Below are 22,193 nucleotides of genomic sequence, written 5' to 3'. Positions count from 1 at the left end.
TGAAACTGCTTCCTCAATTTCGCTATGGCACATTTATAAGTATTTTACTTGCGTCAATTTCAATACATGATACCTTACTGGTATTACTTTTTGGAAATGCGACCGGCTCTTAAGCTCAAGCGACCGAATACGATATTCATGTATTACGTAGTTGGGTTTTTATCTGTAGAGGCCAAGGTCCCGCTGGGAACAACTATAATTCTTATCTGGAAGTGTCAAGGTCTGGAATACATAATGTATTAGTTTATGCTATTTATTTATTGCTATTGCTATACTAGTGCATTCGATTCAATGCGGTAAAGTAAATTAATAAAAAGTAAATTGGTTTGAGCGAATGTCGCAGATTCATAAACTCCCATTTTTAAAGCCAATAATATAGTTTAATTAGTTAGGACGTAAATAACGTAAAAGACTCGACATCATGTTGATTAATTTGTTAATAAGTGTGGTAAAAGTTACGTCGCAAATGTCCCGCTGCCGATCAAAGGCCTCTACAGCTCTTGAGGACAGGGTGCTGTAGTTTAGTCCACCGTGCTCTTCAAGCACGCTGTTGGAAATAAACGGCGGGCGGAATTGTCAAAATATATGTAAATGCAGGTTATTTCGTGTTTTCCTTTAACACTAAGCATGAGATTAATTATAAACGCAAATAAGGCACATAATACTCAGCCGTATTGGGCGTAATTCGTCATATAAGATTTTAAATTAACATGGTTTTATTACTAAAGTTATTAATCGTCGAAAAGTTGTCTTGTGAACAAGACATTCGTAGATAATGTCGAAATATCGAGCTCCACCGAATAAAAATAAAAAACATGGTAAATATGCCGAAATTAATAACTTTAGTAGTAATTCGTCATGTTGTTATAAGAATGCGCGTTCCCGGTATAATTCAAATGTATTGATCAAAATTTATATATTGTTTAGCATTTAAGTCGTATCTTATACTGTCTCCAGCTAAGCAGGAAGTTTTTGAGAATGAGGTGGTGCGTACGGACTTACCTATAACTCTTGTAAAGTTTACCTCGTCATAGAAGACATTAAGTATTTATATAACAAAAATAACTGATTTAAAAATATATTTTAAAAAGTAGCAATGGAATGTACGAATGTTCCTAGTTGTTACATTTTGTAACATTTAACTACATACAATACCTCATCAATTATTTCTGCAGTCGTTTTCAGCCAAAAAAGCTATGAATACGTAAAATACATACGCCTTCTTTCCTTACCGAGGCTCTTGCCGGTCCTTCTCGGCGGCTCGGTGGTGGCGTTGCATTAAATATAAACTTTTAAAAAGACGATTCTAAAGTGCTCGTGAGAGCCAACTTGAATAAATTATATGTAGTTGTTATGCTGGAAAATGATGTGGTGAGTGCTTTTTAGACAATGGCCAGTCCGGTCGGCAATACGTAGACGATTACGCCGCACTGTACTCGCTGGCTGGAAGCGATTCCCGAAGACAAGACGCTCGAGCGCCGAGCGCGCCTCGCAGCATCTTTTGTTCCACGCTCCTGAATTAATTTCAGCTCGCTCTTCATTTATAATTCATTTGATTTTCGTACCAATTCGACGAATGCCGTATGTTATTCATATAATTACTGAGAACGTTTCGATGCGAGTGACGCATGTATAAAACATATCCAATCTACGTGAGACTCGATTCATATAAATAGATGAAATTGCAATAATAGCAACATCTGCCGTTGTCACGTTTATAAATCTTATAACCGAGAATACCTCGCCTCCAGACACGGACCAATTACAAAACTCAATTTATCATATATTTGCAATTAAATGGATGTTATGCTGCTATTATATGTTGAACATTCAATACTAATGTGTATCGTTTGGCAAAGAGGAATACGAATCCTATTCAGAAAATGTTACTTGAAAATATTATTTGTTTCATTATTACATACATAATAAGTATTAATAATATTTTTATCCGCTTACGTGTTCAAATTATTAAACTCGTTAATAGTATAAAGTATGAAGCAATTTAATACTTAAGTTACAAGTTTACTCTCTCGAAGTGTACACAGAACAAATGCCCCAAGAATATTGCAACTTTAGAAAAACGAGCCGCAGTTTTTAATTACCTTCGCATGTTGCTACGAGCTACTCAGCTTACAGCGACCGAATCTTCAAAGAACCTTTAAAAATATTAACAAAATTACGCTAAGTCAAGCAAATAAAGAGCCGAGATGGCGCAGTGGTCAGGACGCGAGCATCTTAGCCGATCGCGGGTCCAAACCCAGGCAGGAATATTCCTCTGAATATTCATGTGCTTAATTTGTGTTTATAATTCATTTCGTGCTCGGCAGTAAAGGAAAACATCGTGAGGCAACATGCATGTGTCTAATTTTAAAGAAATTTTGCCACATGTGTATTCTATCAATCCGCATTAGAACAGCGTGGAGGCCTTAACCGAACAGTGGGAAATTTACAGGCTGTTGTTGTTGTTCTAAGCTTATTTTTATTTATCATCAAATGACTATGTACAATGTTTATAAAGATTCATTTTCAATAAATCTAGATATCATTACGATTAGCGAGGATGACTTATTCATTAACCTGCCAAAAATATAGTTTCGCTAGTGTGCCGTGTCGCTCTCGTCTCCTGTCCAATTACAGCGCGTGCCGCAAATGCCGATTGTTCAGAAAATAACAAGACGTCTTTCCCAAATGGTCGGGATAATGGATATCGCCTCTATACAGCAATTGCTTCTCTGACATGGAAGCTGTTTGGGGATAACATCTCCGTTTGCTTTGTCGGATGAATCGCCGTCCGTTCGCAATTTATGTTCGAATTATTAATTAAAGTATTTATATCTATGAGAACAGAAATTTAACGTTCCCTTGTGTACGTTATGCGAAATGTTGACTATAATTGTCATCTCGTTAAAAGATTCGATTTGAATTCAAGTTGTATTTTTATGGCACTACAAACATTTTCGTTATTAACAGGAAATTGTGTCGTTGCTGCTATTAATTAGCAGAGCTCTTCCCATTAATTTGCTAAGTGCTTATGCTTCGTATTAAATGGCGATTATGTGTTGCGACTTGCTTTCTATCGCGGCTTTAGATCCTGAGCTTAATGTTTATTCTTGTATGGAAATACTATCAGTGAAGGACAAATAGGTCAAACGTCGACATAATGTTATACCTACTTTAAAAAAAATGTTTTATTAAGACAAATTAAAGGGCAGTTTCAGAAAGTCTTACGACACTCGACTTTCAATGTACCAGATGTAGTGTTTTATTGCTGCCTTATAACTAAAAATAAGTCTTAAATGTCTTCCGAACGTCACGGTATCTTTGTAGCTCTAAACAATAATGACATTTACGTTAGGATAGTTTCATCATAGTTTACTCTCGGTGGCGCTGTTTTCAATGTTTGTAATCGATGCTTAAAGACGTAAGTACATTAAAATAATTTTTTAAACGGCGGGAAGAGTTCGTATTGTAAATTATTGTAACGGAGACACATTTTTCTCTGCATCCTGCTGAAGTTAGGCGACAATTTTTATAATATAATCGTCTACATTACTAATAAATACAAATGTTGTAAGCGTTACAAGTTACAGCAAGCAACATTTGCTAAAAATATTCCAAAAAATCGATTTTTGCGACTTTTAATTTTATTGAAGTGCTAATTAAAATTTAAGAAGTTGAATATTACTATAATGTATTTAAAACCACGTTATTTTTATATTGGAATTGTTTTATTTTTTTTTCATTTATAGGTTCGGTTAAGAAATCATACCAATTGTTTGCAGGTTACACTTTCCGAAATTTTCTTGAGGGTGCTTTTTTAATTTAACTTTATTATTGACAAAACTTGCTGTTCGTACACAAAGTATCGCATTCGTCGGCCGAAAAACAGGAAGTGGGACAGGGGTCGAATACACTTTCTTCAGAAACATTTTATTTCGCGAGTTTCCCTCTGTAATCATTCATTACCAAAGGTTCCTATACACCGAGGGATGCGACATGATCAGGCATTGTCATTTTCAATAGGGTTCTGTTCGAATCGGAATTGGACTTTTTGCTAATGTGAAAGAGTCATAAGTAGTGAATAGTACGTGATGAGCATCACGTTGATATTACGAAATCTACTTTTGTAGGAATAATTAGAGTCGAGATGGCCCAGTGGTGAGAACACGTGCATCTTAACTGATGATTGCGAATTCAAACCCAGGCAAGCACTGCTGATTCATGTGCTTAATTCGTCTTTATAATTCATCTCGTGCTCGGCGGTGAAGGAAAAAATCCTGAGGAAACCTGCATGTGTCTAATTTCATTGAAATTCTGACACGTGTGCAATTCACCAACCCGCATTAGAACAATGTGGTAGAATATGTTCCAAACCCTTTGGAGAGGAGGCCTTTAGCCCAGCAGTGGGATTTTACAGGCTGTGATTGTTGTTGTTGGTTGTAGGAAAAATCAGTCAAGCTTATACGAGGTTCGAATTACGGCACATATATTTACATTGTCATGTGTGATGGCAATTAAATGTAAAGCTATGAATAGTAATTACAGCTAAATATATAAAAGCGGTATGAATGCGATCCGCTTTTTACATTTGAATATTTCATTGGTATCGATAATAACTATTGTCTATTAATGACTTTTGGTAAATTATAGAAGAATCTAATGACAGGGGTTAGAGTAATTATTATGGAAGGGGTTAATCGTTTCGTTTGAAATAAAGTAATTGCATTAATGAAGTTAAGAAACACAAGGAATACCAAGATCATTATATTGTTATAATTTTACTTAAGCGATGGTCTGATAGTGTCTCACTTCTAGTAGGGGAGACTACCCTCCCTGTTGTTGACAGCACTGAGCTTGATACAAACGGTGAACGCTAATGTCGTGGCTGATTTGTTATTTGATATTTATCATGATTTGAACTTAAGATCTTCGCGGATTGATATCGGATCTCATAGCTACCGCCCTAGTATAGTCACCTTTAATTAATTACTAGCAATCCGCAAAGCTTGTTTTAAATATACTACATAATGTCTTTACATATATAGTCCACGCCTTTTTTTGTCATTAGACAAAGCAAAGCTCTATGTTCCTGCATTTTATGTCTGTAATATCTTCGAAAATATTCATTTAAATTACATGCTGTAAAGCGGCATGTTAAAAGTAAAATGTATTTAAGGTAAATAGCTAATTGGCTTCGTAAATAAGCCATTATTTTGCATTAAAAGTTAAAAAAAAGTTTAAACTGGGTTATCCCTAAGAGTTAGACGTAGATCATGTCGGACTATTTTGTAGGCATGATTTTGATAAGGTGGCGAGCGTTTGCAATGGAAGCGCAAAAGTGTTCGACATCACATTAGAAACCTCTAAAATGATTAGTGTTTCTCTACTATATTATGCATGTATTATACTTATAAACCTTGTATACAACACTATCTATTAAAAAATAACGCGTAGGGACCGACAGACGAGCGGAAAGGAAACGTCTTTTTTATACTTTTACAAAAAAAAATTACCGTATGACTGTGGTTGAGGATTTTAGAAAATATTTGTAATTCTCAAAATTATTGTAATTAAATATCAAATAAATACAGGTTGTTTATTTATTTCTCCGTCAAACATTATAATCTTATAGACTACCTTTGTGGTCGAGTGGTGTGTACACCGGTTTTCATGGGTACGCCACTCCGAGGTGCTGGGTTCGATTCCCGATTTGAGTCGATGTAGATTATTATTAGTTTTCTATATTGTCTTGGGTCTGGTTGTTTGTAATACCGTCGTTACTTCTGATTTTCCATAACACAAGTGCTTTAGCTACTTACATTTGCATCAGAGTAATGTATGTGATGTTATCTCAAATTGTTTGCTTGGTTATTATCTTCTTTTTACATTTGTTTACCAGTTTCAGACTTTTTAATTGCCTATATTACGAACGCACTTTAATGGGCTACATTTATTTTCCCGTGTACATTCTATAGTTGAAGTTTTGAATAATAAACAATAATTATTATTTCATTTAAAAAGTTATACAAGAACAAAAACTTGATTTTAATTATAAGTTTGTATGAGAATTTCAACCTTTTATTTGGTTCATAGAATTGCAGGCCGAGATTGTTTCGAGAGGCTTCTACTGTTATCTACTATGGCACGTCGCCCTTTGTAAAACAAATTTACTATTCTCTTTGATTTTATGTCGAACGCAAGTGAAACTAAGACAAAAATAAATTAAAAAAACTACTTTTTCATTTCAATCAGAAGACTTAGAGCTTTTGCGCTGAATCTCTTCTCCAACTGCTAGGTCTGCAGAGTAAGTTACGATGCTTTTCTTCACCTCCAGACATAAAATAATAAATGTATTAAGATACGTAGTATAAAATTTACATGAGTAAATAGACACCTGATTGTATTTGGTTACAACGGCCCGTAGACGTTGGCGCTCTAAGAGCTATAAGGCATCACTTACTTCACCTACATGCGCAAACTTACCAGTTCACTCACTCACCTGTCAAATAGGAACGCGGCAATATTAGGAATAGCTGTTTTGCCGTAGAATATGTGAGGAGTGGGGGTACCTCCCTAAATATACACAAAGCCATACCACCAAGGCAAATATATACAAGTAAGATATTTCTTGTGGAAGTGATAATTATTGATTACGGTGTCTTGATTTTCGTTTGTGTGTTTTTGTAAATATTTACGTTTATGTTTCGAAGCTGTTGCGGGATTTCTACAATTGAATACCACATGTTCACAACACGATTATTGATAAGTTGCTTAAAAACCTACTCTAGTGAATAGTTAAATGATTTATTCAGAGGATTATTTTACCCAACGTAAGCCTTAGTGGTTAAAACAATTTAAGCCCTACGGTCTGCGGGGCATTCATATCAGACAAGTCTTATACCTCGTATATACTCGCACACGTTCAGTAGACGAACAAACGAGGTCAAATGGACCCATGGATAGAGAGGAATCATTAAATTAAAATCATTAAAATATAATTGTCTCCTTGTCCACAGGATCAGAAGACGCGGAATGTGGTTCTCATCGGGTCTCAGGGGTCTCTGGAGGAGAAAACGGTCACCGTGTGTTACGGCGCTGACTTCGTTAACATCACCTTCGTGAATTTCTGCTGCACGAGGAAGGAGATAGCGAAGGTATACCGACCATTTGATATAGTGGAACATTGATGTGCACTATTAAATTAGTTAAAAAAAATTCCATATGCGACGTCACTACGCCTGTGCAGACTTCTGAAACGTTGAAATTAATATTGAATAGGTGGCAGGGCTTGGTATGAGTCGGTCTGGGTAGGTTCCACCCACTTGTCATTGGTATATTGTACCGCCAGCAACACTTGCTGAGTGAGCCAGAGCCTTTGGAAGGCTCATGGGTCATCTTAGTTCCTGTGGATCGTGGCGCGATGGTGATGAAGGGATGGAGAATATTTCTTGCAGCGTCAATGGGCGGTCGTGAGCATTTACAACGCGGCGGCCCATTTGTTCATTGTCAATTGGTTAAATGTAAACAAAAAGCAACGAAAGTAATTTGCATCACGATACCAATTTTTAAAGTTGTGTTGCGGATGATTTATACATCAAAGAAGTAATTAAATGTTAATATATAAGTTTGATGTAAAAATTCTTTAATTAAAATTTAAACTCATGTAATCAACAGTGAGTACAAGCTTTTTTCGACGTTTGAGGTATCATTGCCAATCTTTTTATAATTTAGATAAAATTAATTGCTACTAAAAGTTGTCAGGTTAATTGCTGCCACGATGTCTTATTAATGTTATTTGACGCAAAAACTCGCGAATTCTAAATAAAACAAACAAAATTTGTTAATATTTCATTAAAAATTTCGTGAAGATAAGTTTTATAACGTGTCACAAGTTTCGATTTGATAAGTTTTTCAGTACAAAGAGAGAAAGTCGATTTATATTTACTTGCATGATTTAGATGGAATTAATTATGGGAGACACATACCTATATTTTATTCATTAATTCAAGACATTTAAAAGTATATTCTGTTACGATCACAGAAATCACTGGACTTAATTTTATATTAAACGCACGGGGCGGGTCGCTGGGAACGATATGACATCACAGTGGAAATTTCTAAAATGATTAGTGTTTCTTTACTTTATTGTCCATGTATTTTATACAGGGTTATTGGTAACTCGACGTATATCCGTTAGAAGGTGATAGGGGTGACTATTTGCAATAATTTAACCGTTATGTTTTTAAAATAATCTGCAGGTCAAGTTCCATAATAATTTATTTAGTTTTTAAGGCATTTTTGAGGAAAAAAAAGGCAAAAAAATGTTGAAATAAATTCGTTTTCCGTCTCGCATTTTTAAATTTGGATCGATAATTATTGTTTAAATATTGACAAATATCCAGTGTTTAATCGTTTTAATAAAACGTAAGAAAAAAAAAATTAATTGATACATTTTTTTAAATAAATTCTTGAAGTTGCATTTTTGACAGATTTTGAAAAAAATTAAAAAACGTGATAACTCAAAAATGGTTCACTTTTGGATTATGCATATGGGGGTTGAAGTTATTGCAAATAGTCACCCCTATCACCGCCTAACGGATATATGTCGAGTTACCAATAACCCTAATTTTGTTACAAATAAATAAATAAATAAACCCTTTATACAAAAACCTACCTCTGGAATCACACTATCTATTAAAAAACAGCATTAAAATCTGTTGCGTAGTTAAAAGATTTAAGCTTACAAATGGTGGACATAGGGACAGGGAAAGCGACTTTGTTTTATACTATGTAGTGATCATTTTGTTAAACCGCTCTGAGAATTTTGGTGTATTCGTCCGTAATGTCAACCTTAAACGATTCAACGAGCTCATTCGTAGACTGACATTAAGACTTGACGTGGTCAAGTGCATTTACAATTCGATTGAGGAACTTCTGTGACCATAGTTGGTTATCAGTATCAGTGTAAACTGAAGCATTTTTTATTGCGAAAGAATAAGCTTTTAAAATGCACAACTTTTCTGAAATACATTACTGAATCTTTCTTGTAGTTTTGGGTTCTTCTTGAACCGGTGGTAGCTTCACTTAATTGTTAAATAACGATTCAAAAGTGCTTGTAAAAGCCTACTTGAATAAAGTGTACTTAGATTTGATTTCAGGGTTTGTTATTAAGTTCAAACTCTCTGTAATAATATATAATAATATAGAATGTTCTCTGGAATTCCAGTGATGGTTGCGTATGTCCAAGACTGCCCAAATAAGCAGGATAGCCTGTAGTATACAAATCTGTACATGAACAGCCTTTGTTTATTAGAGTGCATAATGAGACTGGGCGGATTAAAGAACGGGGGCAGCTTTTCGTGTAGTCCGTTTGACTGTATCAAATTCAACTATCATAACTTTGAGCTGACATAGAACCTTTTTCGTTGATGTACATTGCACATATGTATATGTATTACCTCGACCCGGCGTATAAGTTTTATTTCTAATAACTATATTAATATTTGCGATTATATATAGTTTTTCATTAAACTTGTGTTTTAGTAAGCCGTTGTAAATTGACTACAACGTAGTCAATTTAAAAGATTTATAAATTAAAATACTGCTTTAAATAAAATTGTATAATGTCTATAGATGGTGTATGGAGCTTAAAAAATTATCCAATTTGATTTGAAAATCCTCCCGAAGCATATTTTTCGTAATTATCGCGTATTAAGCCTGGATTTGCAAAACGCGTCGTTTCGAGAAGAGAGTGTGGCTTACCCTAATTTATTACATTTATCTCATATTCGTTACACACTACGTTATATTTCACCGCGCGCGTCACATTAATTAATTTTGGCATCAAATGTTACGTTTCGGTAGAGGGTAGAGGCATCGAGCGATGTGCACCCTACCGCTATCTAAAGTGACATTTTTAAACGCAATTTCTCGCGTCCTAGGACGAACGAATGTAGAACGCAGAGCCATGTATCGCTGAACAAGATATTTCTTTAGCTTTTATAATCTTAGTTTCCGTAGTTCCTAAAGGTTCGACTCTGTACATAATTTAACGAACGGAGATGGAAGTTTAATGAACGGCTTAGAATACCGTCCGCCTTTCCATCGCAGGATAATCCCTCGGTGCTGCGTCGCGCCTCGTTATATACACCATTATACATACAATTGTAACAAGGCCTCGTTGCTCGTTAAATGTGCCTTAATGTACCAGTCGATGGGGAAATGTTATGGAAACTAGTAATCAGAATTTGATCGAGCCGACCTCCGACGCCACGCCACGGAGGCGGGAGTCGCACTCGACTACTTCAATAATTCATCGCTTGAAGTTGCAGCCATTAGATAATTGAAAAATAAGAACTACATTCCGAGGCGAAATAAAGTTTCAAGATCCTTTGTCGTATAAAACTTGTATTTATGAATTGAAATTCTCAGTAAATAAAAGGGAATGATAAAGCAGCAAGCAAAATGTGAGGAAATTCTAAAAGCGTATTATTCTGATGCTCAGTGTGGATGCTGTAGTGGCTTCTACATTTAAACGGATTGTATGTAACCTTTAACGCGTTTGAATTTAACAAAAAAATATTATTTTAGCCTAAGGTACTCCTTATTATAACAGTTATCTGCCAGTGAAAGTCCAAAATCGGTCCAGCCGTACCAGAGATTAGCCGGAACAAACAAACAGACAAATAGACATACAAAAATTTAAATAAATGTTTTTTTTTTTTGTGTTTGTATGGATTGAGTAAAACATTTTATTATATGTATAGCTAAGCCACTCTGTCCAAACTAGAGACTGTATCTTTAATGTAAACTATTAATAATACATACAAATATCTAAACATAATCAATAATATTTTTGTTAATCTCTTAATTCAATCCTTATTTATTAATGTCGTTGATGTCTCGTGATTGCGAAGTCAGTCGATATTTGCATTTAAATATTCTAAATATTAAATACTTATAAGTTAACGATTCATTCATTCACGACTGAGTTTGAACGGCTTTGAAACGTTCAACAGTTCGAATCGATCAAATCCTTCGGGTTTTCCGATATGGACTCCACAAAGTAGTTTTATAAGTCGACCATTACTCCAAGTCGATTCCAGCTTAGAGTCCTGCGGATCGATGACATCATTTACATTTTGCTCGTTCAATTGGATTTAATAATATTAATTATTATATCAATACTTATACTATTGCATAAGAAATTATGATTTTGCCTCAGCTCGATTTCACTCGTCTCGATAATTATTACGATAGTGTTAAGTAAATCACCCTTTTCAACCTACTTGAAACAAGCATTATTAGCATCTTTTAGCTATGTTCTTGTATTACGTTAATCCGAACCGATTTTTATGCATTAGATAGACATAGATATATTATGACTTTAAATGGTCCCATTTAATTTAATTTAAAAAAATGTTCAACCCTATAATTGAAGATAGAAAATGCTTAATTTTTAGATAATTAGAAAGCTTAGGACATAATCACAGTGCTCTGAGCTAACTAAGCTTCAAATAAAAAATACATATAGAAGTTAACAGTAATATCTACATAAAAGATACAAGTAAAAGTTTCAAAAGAGGTTCTTAGAACAATTTGTTGAATCGATCGCGTTTCTAATTGTAGGGACAAAATACATTTAACGAACTATTGTGTCTTATAATAATTAAATAGAATGATGTTCATGAGCCGAGATGGCCCATTGGTTAGAACGCGTGTATCCTAATCGATGATCACGGGTTCAAGACCAAGCAAGCGAATATTCATGTGCTTAATTTGTGTTTATAATTCATCTCGTGCTCAGCGATAAAGGAAAACATCGTGAGGAAACCTGCATGTGTATAATTTCATAGAAACGCTGCCACATATATATTCCACCAAACCAAATTGGAACAGCTTGGTGGAATATGAATACAAACATGGTACCTATAAGTTTGTTTTCTCGGTATAAAGTAAATGTTTTTAATATTATATTTAAAGTATAACGGCCGCTGGTCTTTACATTTGACCCGTTTGTAACTAAGTTCGATTTTAAAGATTAATTAGAAGACGTGTTTTGTTATTCCCATTGTCTCGATCAGTCAATAGAGAATGTATCCGCAGACAGCAAGCTACTCGACGTAAGGACTCGGTGTTAAAGTCATTATAAGTATTTCTCGAATGCGGTCGATGGATATTGAAAAGTTTGCCATCAAACTTCCCCCGCGGCTGTTCTATTGTTATACAGAACTCTCTTGACTATATTTTATATCAATTTAAGGAGAAAAGGTATTGTTTGCTTAATTGATAAATTCGGATTGGGGTGCATTGCTTTTTATTTAATCTCTCGAATTGATTGTCGTGTTTATCAGCGTCTTCTTTTATAAACATTAGTTGGTAAGAAAACATGATACGACATGCGTTGTGGTCGTTGGGCAACGAAACACTGTTACGTAGTAGCGTCAAAAATTTAAATTTTATCGGACTATTTTTCTACAATAGTCCACAACAACAACAACAGCCTGTATATTTCCCACAGCTTAGCTAAGGCCTCCTCTCCCTTGGAGTAGAAAGTTTGGAATATATTCCACCACACTGTTCCAATGCGAGTTATTGGGATACACATGTGGCAGAATTTTTCACGATGTTTTCCTTCACCACTGAGCACAAGATGAATTATAAATACAACACAATATTCAGTAGTGCTTGCCTGGGTTATGATGCCATAATATATATACAATGTTTTTGGTCCAGTGTGTAGCACGTGATCTGTAGATCTCGATTCATAAAACAGTGCTGGGTTTTCCTGTAAAATCCGAGTCTGTCGATACGAGTCTCTATGTTATGAACGTACGCACGCACTTGTTTATTATAGACTAGTAGTCGCCCGTGGCTTCGCTCGCGTTTTCGGTTGTCGGTTTTCATGTGTCAGGCAAAAGAGTAGTCTTTGTCCTTTCTTGCAGTTCAAGTTTGCTTCATACCAATTTTCATCAAATTCGGTTTAGTGGCTTGGTCGTGAAAGAGTGACGAACGGCCAGACAGAGTTACTTTCACATTTATAATATTAGTAAGTATATGATGTGCAGATGGCTTGTATTAGTGACTGACTGACTCAGTCGAAATTAGACGCTAATCACTAAGACAAGCCATCCTCACAAGATATACAATCTATTATAAAGACAATCTATAAGACATGAGTACGTGCATAACGCACTTGCACTCTATTACATTTCAAACAATCAAACAAAAAGTACATTTAAAAGGCAAAACACCATAATTTGTTTGAGTAAAAAAAGTTCTTTAAACTTAGTTTTTACGAAAGGAATGTACACATTATGACGTATAGAATTTTATTTTACACTGAAAAGTGAATTAAAAGCTCTCTATTTTGTAATATTAAAATAATCCCTAAAAGCTTCTTCATATAAGCTCATTTAATCCATATTAACTTCAGTAAATCAGACGAACAAGAAAAGGTTTCATAAATGGCTTCATATTCTACAGAGGTCTGATGATTTACGAGACTACCGCTAGAGGTAATAGCTCGATTTGCGTTGACTTCCGGTTGCCGTGAAGCGACTTTTGTTTGTACTGCTTTTGATTTAATTTCGTCATTAATGCGTAATTTATACTCATAGTCGATGAATAAGAAATACAGTATGCCTAAGTATACTACGACAGAACTTAGATGTAGCATCGGAAAATTCGTAAAACCTATCACATCCGAATTAAGTACACCATCCTAAATTATCAATATTTATTTCTTATGTGTATTTGATCTTTACATAAACATAATAACTTGTAATATCACGTGACCTTATATAATCATCAACTTGACACTTGCTTTCTCTTGTTAAACTGACGCGAGAATCTATATCGACGAAAAGCGTCAAATGGCGCGATAGGGAGCTATTTCTATTATGTGTATAAATCGACAGTACTCGGTTTTATTGAATTTTCCGATGTTACATCTAAGTTGTTTCTAGATTAATAGCACCTTGCTTATTCCATATGCCATTTTTCTTATACGAATACCAGCAATGACTGTTTTTAAGCAATGACTAATATTTTAATATTCATTCTAATTACGTGCAAAGTCGCGTTAGGCTATTAGAGCAGAGTGCTCTTGTTTCCAAGTCGCCAATAGTCCATAAGGTCGAACCTGCGACCTTCACATTGTTAGGCGACTCTTTAGGCGCCTTAAATTGGCATCGTTCCCAGTTATTATAATATTTGATTTCAATATTTGTTACTTGGTTTCAATGTTTCGCTCCACGAGAGTATGGATTACATGAAATTCATGTGACACGTGACCCCTATTTGCCATTTCGTCTGCCAGATTAGCGGCCATGTTTGCAATTTGATAAGAATGAAACTTACTCGATAAAAAATACGAAGCTACCGAATCTGCTTTTGTTTGTACGCGAAATATTGTTATTAGTATGGATATTGAGATACAGACTGGATAATTATATTTACACATAGTCTAGGGCCTGTTTTTTTGTAAAACTTTTTCAGTTATATTACTTACACAAATCACATATATCTAATTCTAAGAATTATTTTACGGCATATTTTCTTATAAAAATACGCAACAATAAAAAGTCTGTGAAACAGACCGCCGGTAGTTTTAGATGGAATCATCATAATCATGAGATTTCTTTTTTTTAAAAGATATATAGAAAACATATCGATCCTATACTACTAAAAATGAAAAGCAATGAGTCCTCGTAACATTCACTGATATCTATATCAATTAATATGAAAGTAATGTTTGTGCGACTAATTTTATAATAATAATAAATAGTGTATTTGTACTTTATGAGAGGGCGGGCGAGTAGCGCGCAGGTGAAATTTAGGTGTCTTAACTCTCCACAGGATAAAGGTTTACGCAGTACATGAGGGTTCGATTAGAAATGTATCATATGAGTCATCAGTTCATAATCGCTCAGATTGTCGTAAAACAATCCTTGCCATCGTTTTAAAGGATTCTAATATCAAAGATAAGAAAAATAAGAATAATTTCAATTTAAAAAGCGAATTCTCTTAAACGTTTGAGTAAGTAAAAAGTAAAGTAACAGCCTGTAAATTTCCCACTGCTGAGATAAGGCTTCCTCTTCCATTGAGGAGAGGGTTTGGAACATATTCTACCACGCTGTTCCAATGCGGGTTGGTGGAATGCACATGTGGCAGAATTTCGATGAAATTAGACACATGCAGGTTTCCTCACGATGTTTTCCTTCAACGCCGAGCACGAGATGAATTATAACCACAAATTAAGCACATATATATAGTGGTGCTTGCCGGGGTTTGAACCCGCAATCATCGGTTAAGATGCACGCGTTCTAACCACTGGGCCATCTCAGCTCTTAAACATTTTCAATCGCTCAATTGAAAGATGCTAGTATTGAATTGATACCCATTTATATTTTTGTTTATTCACTAATTTTGTTTATCAGTAGTATTTTAATGAACGGAAATTTTACAGTTTTATGTAAAATTTTAATGATCAGTTTAATGTACAATTAATGGCCGCACACATGTTCTTCGATAACGTCCGAATATTCCGATGTATTTTATGGAGCAAAATCTAGTAATTGGATCTCGCTGTAGCGTCCACGTTTGGATTGTCAAACGGAACCGCCGCGCCGGGCAGCCTTTTTCCAAAAGAACCAATATATTTTTTTATATTTATAGTTCATTGTGCGAGCTCGCCTGGGTAGGTTCGCCTGCCACCCTATCATCACAATTTTTTAAAGTTAAAGTATGATCAGCGATTCATATGACAAATGCTTGATAAGGATTAATTTTAAAGTAATAAAAAAACAATTTAATTATGTAAATGTAAAAACGATTAAAATACTACTACATATAATTTTAATGTAAATACGTCATACAGTCAGTAGAAACACTTCCACCCAAGAGGGATAAATATGTCAAGTTGTTTAACTTCGTCGTCGTTGTTGAGCATCGTCAATCGACCAAAGAACGAGCTATATTATGACGACGTGGTGATGATGGAGTTAGACGGGGTGGTCCAATAGGCTTTACTCAAACAGATGAGTAACCTAACATACGATGTCGTTTGTCCGCAGATGTGGACTGAGGAGCTCTTCACGCTGGCGTACAATCTGAATCAGTACAACAATCCCACGATAAAGTTTCTAGAAAAGCTGCACACGAAGATCGTCCTCAAAGCAGACAAATCCGGGAAAATACTAGTGAAGAAGTGAGTATTACAATATTTTTTTTATTAAGTTATTTTATTTTTACAAATTTACATATAAACATACAACTAGAATTACAGATAAAAGGGAGAATCGACGGAATCCAAAAAATTAAAAGCCTGTGATCGAAATTAATTATATCAACCGATAGATATATAGGTTATATAGGTTTTAATGATCATTAACGAACAATATATATACATATATGTTTCAGTATATATGCAGATCTTGTTGTACGTCATATTCGGCTACGTCATTTCCGTCCGATTTGCCCCCCCTAACCTAACCTAACCTAACACTAGAAGAATTGTTTTAAGCTGACATCACAGCTTATAATAATTCTTCGAAATAATTGTGACAATAACTCACTCAAACAATTTTTAGAAACATACTGAAGGCGGTCCAAATTTATCGTTCTTGCGCCAATAAGGTTCCACCACAACGATCGATATAGATTAGGTTTTTCTTTTTTTTTTAGCCATGTTTAAATGACTTTGTAAGCCATGTACCACAGTATGAAAGCGTCCCAAGTGAATAGACAAAACTTTAAATCTACATATAAACAAAGATTGAGGGAATAGATTGCACCCGCGAGCGAGTTCATGTTTCGAATTCGGTTTCATCAAAGTAATTTCTAGACAGTCACATTCAATATACCTAAATAGTAGTAGTAGTAGTAGTAGTAATAAAGTAATAGGTTTTTGTCCGCCAGTTAACATGTAATGAAATGGATGTTCCGTAATGAAACTGAGAATATCTTCATAGTTCGAAAAACAGATGTTAACTCGTAGTTGATAAATTGTTCCTTGAGTTAGAAAATAAACGACTTAAATATTAAACATATCTTGCATTTTGTACTAGAATGAATAATAACCACACATTATCTTTAGTAACAACTTCATTTGATTTACTAAGACTTAGGTTTTAAAAGATATTGCTGAATTAGTTTTTCTTAGTTATAAGCCTTTAAATGTCCCAACGCTGGGCTAAGGCCTTCTCTCCTTTTTTAAGGGGATGGTAGAGACTTAACAAATTTCCGATATTTTCCTTTACTACCGGGGCCGAAAATTATAAACACATATTAAGAATATGCAAGTTCATCGGTCTAGTTATTGGAAAAATACAAATCCATAATCTTCAAATTAGTAGCTAGTCTTTGAAAACCGTTTTCCTGCATCTACAGTGGTTCAGCCATCCCGATGTCTTCCCGAATATGTACAACATATGCATTTCCTCATCGTGGAATGATATGAATACTATATTTTTTTTAGGTCACATATTTTTGATATTCTGTAAACTTTTGTTTTGAAATGTTTTTTTTTTTTTTACTTTTTTATATTATGCAGTCGAAGTCTTAAAAGAGTTAAAAAATATTGAGATTAATCGCATTAATTTCAGTTACTAGCTGTCCGATTTTAAAAAAATGTTTTTGCGTAGGATGGTCTGTTTATTGAGACAGGTTACGGGCCATATAACTTCACGCCTCGACCTTAAGGGGTGGAGCAGTGACCATAAACATCGACTAATCTGGCAAAGTGTAGGCAAGTGCGTTACGCGAGGACGACTCTCGACGCGGGAGCGGCGGCGTATGGATAGAGAGCTCTTTCTTATGTTTTAGTAATTTAATCATTAAACTGAACGTGATTCCCTTATATATTGTACTTTTATTTCTCTAATTAACTTACGAATCTATTTTACGACGCGGACGAATAGACTTGTATCAAAACATTAAGTGAGATGCAACCGCGTGCCACAACTAGGTTTGTAATTAAAGTTATCCGTATGAAAACATCCATACATTTTGTACTGTCGTGAAACATTTCGCCATCCTCATGTGTTTGATATTGTTTTGAATCGTTTTTTAATACAACGTTATTATACATAAGTTGTGTATGTTTGAAGCTCGTGCTCGTAGTATAACGTTTTTTTTATGGAATAGGTTGGCGGACAAGAATATGGGCCACCTGATGGTAAGTGGTTACCATCACTCATAGACAGTGACGATGTAACAAATATTAACTATTACTTTCATCGTCAATGTACCACCAACCTTGGGAACTAAGATTTTATGTCCCTTGTGCCTGTAGTTACACTGGCTCATTCACCCTTATAACTGATGCGTGGGTGGTACCAATCCAGGCAGGCTTGCACAAAGCTCTACCACCAAGTGAAGGGCAAGAGTGAAGTATAGTACGATAAAGGTATTTGTATTTGATCACTCGTTGTGTTTCAATAACATCTCTACTAATATTATAAATGCATATATAAACAGTTATTATATCAGTCTGTCTGTTTGTCTTTCGCAGTCAGAGCACTAAATAAAAAGCGGGAGAAGCCGCGAGTGACATCTAGTAATATATTAAAACTAGGTTAGATTTGTAGTTTGCGGCAAACAGACCTCAGGAGCACACAAACAGCGCGCACTGCTCGCCCCACATTTACTTACACTTAGATAATCTAGTTGGAAATGTAATATCCTAATGCGAAACTTCCCCGCGGTCTGTGAGGAGCGCAACAGGCATACTTCTGTGTACACTTTAAACTTTCCCGCTGGATAACGTGTAGCTATAGTGGTATGATAAAACTGAAGAGCTTGTTCGTTTGTTTAAATGCGTTCTTAAAGTCTTTGCTCTAGATATCCCCTTTGTTTCCGAAGGCTGCATAATAAGACGCCGCCCGCGGCGCGCTGCGGTGACTTTAACTTTAATTTAATTATGTAATAAGACCACCCAAAAGTGCTCGCAAGAGACATTTTTTAATAAAGTATATTTTTATTTTAATAACGATTTTTATCGTGTGCATATGCCTTTAAATTTCCCACTGCTGGGCTAAGGCCTCCTCTCCCTTTGAGGAGAAGGTTTGGAACACATTCTACCAAGCTGTTCCAATGTGGGTTGCCGGAATGTGTCATAATATCTATGAAAATACAGGTTTCCTTACGATGTTTTTTTTCACTGTCGAGCACGAGATAAAATTAAACACAAATTAAGTAGGTACATAAATATTCAATGGTGCATGCCTAGGTTTGATCCCGCAATCATCGGTTAAGATGTACGCGTTCTAACCGCTGGGCCATCTCGGCTCATATGTAGTACATTGTGGTGTAAATTGATAGTATATCTGAAAGCTTCAAGTGAGTAACAACAACAATTGTAAAAGAAAAGAGTTACAAAGGTTTACGTTTCTGATTCCAATGATTGAAATTCCATGTGTGTTTGATATAAACGAAGAAACATTCACTCGCGTTAAACGGGATGCTGCAACTCTCTCAGTGCTGTCGCTCCGTTTGATATGCTAATACCCATCACACGTAACTATTATTTTCAAATAGATTTTTTCACAGGGAGCTTGTTTAAAGACTGTTTTAAATTATTATCAATATACGTTTTATTACTGTTCTTTATTTCAACGGTTTGATTACATTAAAGATGTAATCAATTCGTTTCGATACATCGCTATTGCTGCGAGTGTTGCTGATAATAGTTTAACTGGTTTAAACTAACAACATTAAAGAATTAGTCGTTTTTAGTGAGAACAAACATGGAGTGAGGTTAAACATTTTTAATATAGATAGTACCGTAGACATTCCTGCCGTAGACAGTGCGTTAAAGAAAACAATATTTTCTCTTTGGACAGCAACGAACATTACTCTGTAATTGACAATGTAACTTACTGTTAGAAAATAATATAAATTTATTAATCGGCAGTTTTGAAAGAACACGTTAAAATTTGTATAATTATACAACGTACTAGTCGTTGTATAATTATACGCCCGCGGCCTCTATCGCGTTTTAGACTTTTGGTTGTCATGTTTTTGGCAAAAAATTAACCGATGTCCTTTCTTCGAGTATCTTATTTATATATATGTATAATTGGGATATATTGGGGGATAAAATAAGGGATCATAGCAGCTCCAATCTTTAATTTCAGTTCAAGTTCAATTTGTATTTTCAGTAGAAAATTTATACAAACTTTCGTCCCCTATTTTATTCCCTTAGGGGGAGAATTTATCAAAATCCTTTCTACGCGGATGCCTACGCCATAACATCTAACTGCATGCCAAATTACAGCCCGATCCGTCCAGTGGTTTGGGCGTTGATAGATCGCTATGTCAGTCACCTTCGAGTTATATATATTTAGATAAGTCGATGTAATATATGCACATATACATGACAATACAAGAGTAAATATTAACAGGCAACTTTTCGCGTATTTGCACGCACGACATAATGGCCTCGCTCGCCGACTCACGTTCGTTTTATACCAATATTTGCTATAATCGATCTATACTGTATATTTATTTATCTTGTATAATTTTATTGGGGCCACCTGAATCTCTTAGATTCGACGGTGTTTATGTGAACGTTCAACGTCGTAATTTATAACCTATTCACATCACATTAAGGATCGATATTGTGTGTACGGTCCCGAACGAAACTTTTTTTTCATATATTTAGTTTATGCTTTGATGGTATATATATTTTTTTATAAGGAAATTATTTTTTGTTTCCAACCGCTGGAGTGAGATATCGAATTAGGGTCACAGCGGGTGAAACAACGGAATGACAAATTGAAACGGTTTGATATAGATTGTCTAAAATAGATATAATCAGTCGATTACTGTTATCTAAGCGCACACTCGTGCTGACACCACACGTAACGAGCTGTGTCCCGCGGATTTATTTGTATCCTACATGACTGTTATAAACTAATGTTTTATGACTAAGCGTTTCAGCTGCAATCAATCTATTGTAATATTATAAACGTGAAAGTAACTCTGTTTGTCTGTTGCTCTTTCACGATCAAATCACTAAACCGAATTTGATGATGATGAAAATTGATGTTGCAATTTTGAACTAAGAAAGGATATAAGCACCTTTTTTGCCTGGAACATGATAACCAACCGCATAAAACGCAATCGAAACTGCGGGCGACTATTAGTATTACCCATAAATTTTCTCAAAAACGAACAATCTATTGCATAAATAAATATTCAAATCGGGCTGATAGTTACCGAGATTAGTACGCTCAGGTAAATAAACTATTACGGTAAGCAATCGCTAAATAAATAAACGTGTATAATCAAATTGAACTGTGAATCTGTTTTGTCGATCGACAAGTCGATACAATATACCTGTTAAGTACATTCAATTAACGTTTTAATCTAATTCGACGCCGGTTCCCGTAAGATCGCTTTCGCTGTAATTTCATTTGGTTCTCGTTGTGGAGCTCTGGTTAGACCGTTTGGAATTTCGACGATTGAGGACGTGAGCAAGTAATTAGACATACACTCTTTGTTTTACTCTGTTATAATTCTTGATGAGAGGCCTTTTTGCAGATCCCTTTGGGTGGAGAGATCTTTAAACAGCCTCCCGCTTATTGTAGTTTATTCCATATTGAAGTTTTTATATAGACTTAATTACTATACATCTGTGAGAACCACATACTCACAGTATGCTTACAAGCACGAGGGATGAAATATACTTGACATCGTAAGTGAAATCTTTTTGGTTGTGTAAGATGTATGTATTCGTATATACATCGTGCAAATGTTTTAGACGGTAAGATGGCAACACCGTAGATAAATCAATTTATAAAACATTGTAAGAACGTATCACAAAATGGTTGCCGGTACAGTTGATAGCATAGGACAGTCTTTCTTCCTGCAGTAATTCACTTGGTCATCAAATAAAAAAGTGCTTTTAAAAGTTTTTTTTTTGTAACGCGTTACAAGCAGAAAGGCCTAGTTCGAGGTAGAGAACATTTATATGTGTAATAAATGATAAAAGCTTTTGTCGGAGATGATATCTTATTTCCTTCAGATTGTCTCAGAACAAATGTGCCAAATTTGATAGCGATCGCTGCCAAAAATAAGATTTTTAGAACGTAACAAAGATTGGTGTAATAGTAAAACATCAAACTACCTGAAAAAATATACGCGTGTGTAGAATTGGTAATAGGTAATAATTTTCAAAAAGTGGAATA

The 22,193-nt window shown here is 35.0% G+C and overlaps 1 protein-coding gene across 4 annotated transcripts in view; it reads left to right on the top strand.

Annotated features, from left to right (window-relative positions):
• LOC124531925 (1-phosphatidylinositol 4,5-bisphosphate phosphodiesterase classes I and II) overlaps nucleotides 1-22,193 on the top strand; it is an 89,633-nt gene that overhangs the window by 13,442 nt on the left and 53,998 nt on the right. For all 4 annotated transcript variants that reach the window (XM_047106495.1, XM_047106496.1, XM_047106497.1 and 1 more), the window contains exons 3-4: nucleotides 7,017-7,154; nucleotides 16,077-16,210. In XM_047106495.1, coding sequence (XP_046962451.1) covers nucleotides 7,017-7,154; nucleotides 16,077-16,210 — 272 coding nt within the window. The remainder of the gene's footprint in view (nucleotides 1-7,016; nucleotides 7,155-16,076; nucleotides 16,211-22,193) is intronic.

Source organism: Vanessa cardui, chromosome 8, assembly GCF_905220365.1.
Source record: "Vanessa cardui chromosome 8, ilVanCard2.1, whole genome shotgun sequence".
Taxonomy (NCBI): Eukaryota; Metazoa; Arthropoda; class Insecta; order Lepidoptera; family Nymphalidae; genus Vanessa; species Vanessa cardui.
This window is presented reverse-complemented; position numbering and strand designations above follow the sequence as displayed.